This window comes from Vombatus ursinus, unplaced genomic scaffold, assembly GCF_900497805.2.
Source record: "Vombatus ursinus unplaced genomic scaffold, bare-nosed wombat genome assembly UNPS02014793.1, whole genome shotgun sequence".
Taxonomy (NCBI): domain Eukaryota; kingdom Metazoa; phylum Chordata; class Mammalia; order Diprotodontia; family Vombatidae; genus Vombatus; species Vombatus ursinus.
Window position 1 is genome coordinate 20,453,755 of NW_020954571.1, and position 8,276 is coordinate 20,462,030.

The window sequence follows — 8,276 nt, forward strand, 5'->3', positions numbered from 1 at the left end:
CTTCCCTATAGGGTAAGATAGATTTCTATATCCAACTGAGTGTGTATGTTATTCCCTTTTTGAGCCAAATCCAATGAAAGTAAGGTTCATACAATGCTCACCCCTCTCCCTTCTTTCCCTCTACTGTAATAGGTCTTTTGCACCACTTCATGTGATGTAATTTACCCTATTCTGCACCCCCTTTCCTCTTTTCCAAGTACAATCCTATTTTTTCACCCCTTATATCCATACCCTCTTATACCCCAACTGCCCTAATAAAGATATAACTCTCAAGAGTTACAAGTATCCTTTTCCCGTGTAGAGATGTAAACAGTTTAACCTTATTGAATAACTTTTTTTGTGTGTTTATCTTTTTATGCTTCTCTTGAGTCTTGTATTTGAAGACTGAATTTTCTGTTCAGCTCTGGTCTTTTCATCAGGAATAATGGAAAGTCCCCTATTTCATTGAGTGTCCATCTTTTCCTCTGAAAGATTATGCTCAATTTTGCTGGGTAATTGATTCTTGGTTGTAATGCAAGTTCCTTTGCCTTACAGAATATCATATTCCAAGTCCTCCGATCCTTTAATATTGAAGTTGCTAAACCCTGTGTAATCCTGACTGTGGCTCCATGATATTTAAATTGTTTCTTTCTGGCTGCTTGCAATATTTTCTCCTTGATCCGAAAATTCTGGAATTTGGCTACAATATTCCTTGGAGTTTTCATTTTGGCATCTTTTTCAGGAGCTGATCAGTGGATTCTTTTTTGGGGGGGGCGGGGGTAATTGGGGTTAAGTGACTTGCCCAGGGTCACACAGCTAGTAAGTGTCAAGTGTTTGGTCTAAAGCCAGACTTGAACTCAGATCCTCCTGACTTTAGGGCCAGTGCTCTATCCACTGCACCACCTAGCTGCCCCCAAGTGGATGCTTTCAATGACTATTTAACCCTATGGTTCTAGAATATGAGGGAAGTTTTCCTTGATAACTTATTGAAAGATGCTCTCCAGGATCTTTTTTTGATCATAGCTTTCACTTAGTCTAATGATTCTGATATTGTCCCTGCTGGATCTATTTTCCAGGTCAGTATTTCCAATGAGGTATTTTACATTTTCTTCTATTTTTTCATTCTTTTGATTTTGTTTGACTGATTCTTGATGTGTCATAGAGTGATTAGCTTTCATTTGCCCAACTGTAGTTTTTAATTAAGGAATTATTTTCTATTTTCTTCAGTTAGCTTTTGTACTTCCTTTTCCATTTAGCCAATTCTACTTTTTAAAGAGTTGTTTTCTTCAATGGATTTTTTTTTCAATTTGGCCAATTGTATTTTTTAAGCAATTGTTTCGTTCAGTCAATTTTTGTCCTTCCTTCCCAAGCTGTTGACTCTCCCTTGAATACCTTTCATTTCTTTCCCCAATTTTTCTTCTACCCTTCTTACATGACTTCTAAAATTCTTTTTGAGCTCTTCCAAGAAGAATTTTTGGGCTTGAGATCAATTAATATTCTCCTTTGAGGTTTCAGATGTAGGTATATTGACAATGTTGTCCTCTTCTGAGTTTGTGTTTTGATCTTCCCTGTCACCATAGTAACTTTCTATGGTCAAATGTTTGTTTTTCCTTCTTACTCATTTTTGGCCATTTTGTGGCTTTTAAAGTTGAGCTCTCCTCGTGTGGCACAGATATCTCAAGCTTCTTGTGCTGGGGATTAGGGGTCTGGTCACTGGCTTTGGGTGCTGGGGCTTCAGATGCTGGCATCTTGCTCACAGCACTGAGATGGCCCGGCCTAAGTTGTTGCCTGGTTTCTGGGGTTGAAAACTTGCCTTCTGTGCTGGGGCTGGAGGCCTCACAGCTGACCAGCTGTGCCACTGGCCTGTTGAGCCAGGACCAAGGTGCCTCAGTCTCTGATCTGTGCTGTGGCTAAGAGCCTCCTGCTGGCTTGCCCAGACACCATCTGCCCTGGGCTGCGCTCTCCTTTTACCCAAGTGAGACAGACCTTTCCTGAAGTCCTTATAAGTTATCTTAAGCTTAAGCTGGAAATTGTTTCACTCCATCTTTTTGTAGGTTCTGTTGCTCCAGAATCCACTTAGAGGTTTGATTTAATGTTTCTGAAGGAAACTTGGGAGAGCTCAGGCAACTTCCTGACTTCTCTTCATCTTGGCTCCCGCAAAAAATAAAAAAATAAAAAAAATTGGGAACCAATTTACCACGATATATCCATCATATAAATATTCTATAAAACACTCTATAAAGAAATAAAGAATTACATCACCAAAGGACAGTCATTTCTCAAGGTTAAGCTATGTCAATATAATTAAAATGATGATTTTACTTAAATCATTTTTTTAAATGACTGCTATGCTAATCAAATTATCAGGGGGAAATCTGTAAGGCTAGACAAAATAACCAAATTTATTTAAAGGAATAAAAAGTCTAGAATCTTAAAGAAAATAATGAAAAGGTAGGAAAGAAGGGGATATCATATTTCCAGAGCTCAAACCATACTATAAAGAAATAATCATCAAAACTATTTGGTGCTGATTAAAAGGTAGAAAAGTAGATCAGTGGAAGAGATAGATAAGCAAGAAAAAAAAAAACCAATGAATTCTATAGCCAAGTGTTCAAAAGAAAATGAGAACATAATTTACTTGGGGAAGATACACTGACAAAAGGAAAAATAATGGGGCTGGGGGGAGAAATACTGAACTTGAAACAAAATGAAAAGAGAAGATCTAAGGATTATAGATATTACAGAAAAGCATTATTTAAAAAAAAAACCTTGAATACCATACTCTTCAGAAATCATTCAGAAAAATTAGCTAGAAATATTGGAAACAGATGACAAAGTTCAGATTAGAGAATCCACAGAACAAGAACACAAAGAAACCTAGAGTTTTAATTGCCGAGAAATGCTGCAGTCAGATCGTAGACTTGTTACATCAAAGAACAAACTGTGCAGTGAGCAAGGAAAAATTCTTCAAATTCCAAGGAGAAATAATCACAAAAGTAAAGGATTACTCTGTGGGTATAAGAAACCAAAGGAAGAAATGGAACGTGATATTCCAAGCAGTAAAGAACAATAGCTAACACCTAAAAACAACAATTCCTTCATAGCTGAGCTAAAAACCAATGAAAACAGATTAATTTTCAGTAAGAGGGAAGCTGGAATATTTTTTTCTAAAATATACCTAGACGAGCAAGGTATTATATTTGCAAACTGAACAAATAGCAAAAAGTTAAATGCTTACAGCAAGTAATGAAAAATTAAGAAATGAAAAGTTTATTTTCATGTGTCTAGGGCAGGCAAAGAAATGAATGAGGTACAAGAATAGTTTTTGTTTTTCTTTTTGAAAAACGTGTCATACACTATATATTACATTGACTTTCTTTAGTTCAGGAAAGATTGTTTACTTACTGTATGCACTTTCTCTACTCCATTGCACAGTTATTATATTTTACAAGGTAAAATTGTTAGAATTTCATACCGAAATTTTAGAAAAGGCAGCTTGCTGTTATATCTATGCATCTTTGAGGGTTTGAAGGAGAGATTTTATTCTTTTGATGGTGTAAAGAGGAACTGTTTTGGGGCAGCAAGGTGGTGCAGTAGATAGAGCACTAGATCTGGAGTCAGAAGGACCTGAGTTCAAATCTGGCTTCAGACACATGATATTCACTAGCTGTGTGACCCTGGGCAAGTCACTTAACCCCAACTGCCTCACAAAAAAAAACAAAAACAAAATACAGAAGAACTGTTTTTAAAAACCTAAGTTAGAAACTCTGCAACTATGTATAAAACTTTTGGGGTTTGTTTTTGGTTTTTAGCAATAAAGCAGCATGAAAGAAAAAAAAACCACACATCCTGGTCAGGTTTTTCTTCATTTCAAATAAAACTTTACCTTTTTACTAAAAAAACTGAAATGTAAAAACTTTCATTGAGAATGCAAAGAGAATATCAATGGATTAGAGGATCAAAAGATTAAAAGTTATAATTGGAAAATCAGGTGAATAATGGGAATTAATATTTAAAAGGAAAAACCTCAACTTCTCATTAAAAAATCCATAATATCCTGGATAGCATAGGATAGACTATTGAGGCACAAAACACAGAGGCAGAAATAGGAATTGGGTATATCCAGTAGTAAGGGCTTAATAATTAAACCAGGGAAAGAAAACCAAGAAAGAAGACAATAGACAGATATCCCCAATGAATATCAACATATAAATTTTAAATAAAATATTAGAGGCTATTGTAACATATTAAAAAATTAAATATACCATGATTAGGTTAGATTTATACCAGGAATACTGGATTGGTTCAATAGTAGATTCAATATTAATTTCAATAATAGATTATTAGTTGGAATCTACCTACTATTATCTAATATTAATAAACAACAAAACACATGGTTATATCAATAGATACAGAAAATGTTTTTGACAAAATACAATATTCATTTTAAAAACTGCATTACAAAACCTAAGAATATATGGATCTTTCCTTGCAATGGTATGTAGTAACCATCTAAAGCTACAAGTCAACATTCCATATAATAGAGATAAATCAGAAGCCTTTCTAATATGATCAAGGGTATGATAAATTCCACTGAAAATAACTCCAAAATACATATCTGTGACAACCCACACACACAAAAAAAATTCTATAAATATAACTACAAAACACCCTTTACAAAAATAAAGGGAGACTGTTTCTAGAAACAACAAGAGAAGACAAAGATCTACTTTATCTTGACTCTGGCCACAGTATATCTAAAAACACAATCTTATAGGCCAAAAATAGATTCCCCTTGACATATTAAAGGGCAATTAAATGCTGTAGTCATTAATGAGCCAGGGCCAGGACAATCAGATTCAAGAACAAGGATATTCCTGAGAACTAGAAAGACACCTTTATATCTTGTTCCTCCATTCCTGGCAATGGGCCTGAGATTAAAATGAAGATGAGGCCAGATATAGCATTCTTAGAATTCCACCTGGAATTACCTAGGCCCAACTAGTTAGTCATGTAAGCTCAAAACTATAAGAAATCCTAAATGAAAATGATCTTTATCAGGCACACCCTGAATGATTGTTGGAGTATTAACTGGTCCATCTATTCTAGGAAGATTTGTATGAACTGATGCGGAGTAAAGCAGAACCAAGAAAATATATGTAATGACGACAACAATGTAAATGAAAAAATCACTTCAAGGAAGTTTGACTCCAAGTATGAAAAAATCAGTAATGGTCTTAGAAAAGAAATAATGACATATACTTTCTACTTCATGGCAGATATCATAGAGGCATATATAGGGCAGTATATCATATATATTATCAGAAATGGTCTCTACATCAGTTGTCATATTGGAGGGTTCAATTTGGAGGAGGGGGAGGTGTGAAATAATTGATGTAAAGACAAAAAGCATCAATAAAACTTATCCAAAAGAGAAATAAAAATAAAACTCATGAAGAAGACAAGCATATTGTGATGTGTAGATCCTCTATGGAGGCGAGCAGCAAGAATTATACAGGATGAGTAACAGACAGATAAAGTTGTATACTGCTGAGAGTGTACCCATGTTAACAGCATCATAGATCTACTGAAATAATGACCTGCTTCACTTCTGCTATTCCCACACTGACGTATGATAATCAAACTATTCACTATTGGTGGCCTTTGGCACTCCAGTTCCCTTCAAGAATCAGTCTGCTCTGCTGACCTTCAGCTCATGTTCTATGTCCCAAGGTCCCTGGCTACTCTAAGGTAACAGAATTGAGTAATGAGGTCTGGGACATGAGTATAGCTAGGGAGAGTTCAGAAATTTTTTGTCAACATAGCAACTGCCTCTTTAAAATAACATTCACATGCCCAGAGGCCTACCTGAAAAGTTGAGGAAAATGCAAATTTGCCACCACCTCCAACCCAGACATAGCTAAAACATGCAGGAGCACAAATACACAAACATACCTCCATTCTCTTCTAGTCAGCCACTTCTTGCCCTTGACCTTGCTGAACAAACTACAAAATGATATCCTTGCTACACAGAACCTCCCAAACGCCACTTTTGCTCAGGGCCCCTAGGCTATTATAGTAACCTGGCCCCAAGGTATCATAGCACCCCATGCAAGATAGCATAGTGAAGTTCTGCATTTTTTTCAGCAGCCACAGAGCTGAAATAAGGGATGACTCAAGGCTGAAGTCAAGTGAGACAAAAGCTACTCTCCCTTCAAGTACTATTACAGAGACTTTTCAATCTATCCCGGGGCCAAGTTGGGGATGGGACCTTTGTTGATGGTGGTATTTTAACTGACCACTCAACTACTTCCTGTTGCATCCAAATTCACAGCAGATTTTCTTTTCTACTTACCTCTGCCACTCTGTGGGTTGAACTGAATCGAGGTTGCAAGCCAGCCAAAACACAGTGTTGATGAGTGGTATTAAGATCATCTAAAGACAGATTACAAAACAAACAAACAAACAAAAAAAAAACCAACTTAAACCAGAAGGGAACAAATTGACCTTACATTATTATATTATACCAGCTAACAATGAGCTGTATATTACCATATACTGCCAACTGGAGATAAAAAGCACATCATAAGTTCAGTACTCGAGTAGAACAAAAATTATTTTATAAGTTGATATTTAATTCTGTAAAGAAGCTCTCTTCACAAATGTTCTTACTCCACCCCCATTGGATTTCTTTTTAGAATATAACTATATTTTCAGTTTCTGAAACAGCTTGTAAGTTCCTATATTACTGTAAGCTAGCTTTCATCTCTGCCCAAGGCATTCTTGTTTCTTCTTCCTCAACTCAATGTCTTCTTTTCCCCATCAAATTTTAGGCAATGGACCTGTTAATACAATAAGTTGCCAAGTTTCAGATGAACACATCAAGCTCAAAGTAGGATGTGTAGCAACAGAAGCCCAATTCCTCAGTCAATTCAGAAAAGACACCATGTTCCTTTAGATATAAAGTCCTTTATTGGAAAGATGAGTACCTGGTCCTCCTTGTCTAGCAAGAAATTATTTTCTGTACCACCACAGACTAATTTTCTGGATAATCAACAATCAAAAAAATGCCTCCTCTCTACTGCCAAAATCAACCAATCAATAAACATTTATTAAACACCCACTATATGCTTGGCACTGTGTGCTAAGCTCTAGGGATTAAAAAAAGGGGCAAATGACAGTAACTGGCCTTAAGGAGCTCACGATCTAATGGAACCATTGCACACTTTCTGTGTCAATAAAAATTACTACAAAATTTGTCTTGAAACAACATGAAATTGAGAAAATATAGTCCACAACAGACCAACTCCTAGAAGATTCTCCTTTGATAAGTTCATGCTGCTGAGAAAATTGAACTGATTGTGTATCGCCTTCTTATTCATCCTACGCACAACTAATTGCTTTTGTCCTGTAACTGCTTAAGTTGTGGTTCTTTGTATCTGTACTTGATTCAGAATTCAGCTGGCCTGTAATGGGTTAAGTTTAGAAATCCAGCTCTCAGGGCAGGAAGGTGGCACAGTGGAGAGAGCACTGGCCCTGGATTCAGGAGGACCTGAGTTCAAATCTGGCCTCAGACACATAACACCTACTAGCTGTGTGACCATGGGCAAGTCACTTAACTCTACTGCCTAATCAAAAAAAAAAAAAAAGAAAAGAAAAGAAAAGAAAGAAATCCAGCTCTCCAGATAATCACTGATCTATTCTCGCCTCAAGGAACTTAGCTGACCGACTAATATCTTTACACCATCAAGCTACCCTTGAAGGATGTCTGGTTTGCTGTCCAAAAGTCTGGGTCACTATCTTGCACCTAGACTCAAACAAGGAGTACTTCTTGGTCTCAGGAGAGGAGGAGGAGGGGGTTGTTACTAGCCCTCGTTACCAAACTTCCAGCCAATCATATTTTTCCCTGCACCTCACTCTCTAACCAATCATGTTGCCTTCAAACCTGTGATGTCATCTACCCTGTTCTCTTGTTTTGTCCTGTACTCCCCATAACCTATAAAAGAGGAGCTGTTCTTTTGCTCGGGGTCCTTGGCATAAATGGAGGCAAGCCACTGACCATTTACCGACAGGCACCATTGCCCCTGTTAATAAACGTAATCTTGCAGGGGAAATTGCCTCATTTTGCCTTTTTGTTAAATTCCAAATGCTATATTGCCCGTTCCACATCTCAATATCATCAGCCCAATTCTCCTTTATTCCTTAAAGGCTGCTTATATCTGAAATAAGTATAAATTTAGTGTAGGCAGAACCAAGGAAAAGGATGGAGTCTACGTTGTATTAAAAACGAAAATGCT

At 36.7% G+C, this 8,276-nt stretch overlaps 1 protein-coding gene across 2 annotated transcripts in view; it reads right to left on the minus strand.

Moving 5' to 3' along the window:
* Window positions 1-8,276, minus strand: part of FTO (FTO, alpha-ketoglutarate dependent dioxygenase) — a 413,739-nt gene that overhangs the window by 244,430 nt on the left and 161,033 nt on the right. For both annotated transcript variants that reach the window (XM_027869693.1, XM_027869694.1), the window contains exon 5: window positions 6,335-6,414. In XM_027869693.1, the coding sequence (XP_027725494.1) occupies window positions 6,335-6,414 (80 nt within the window). The remainder of the gene's footprint in view (window positions 1-6,334; window positions 6,415-8,276) is intronic.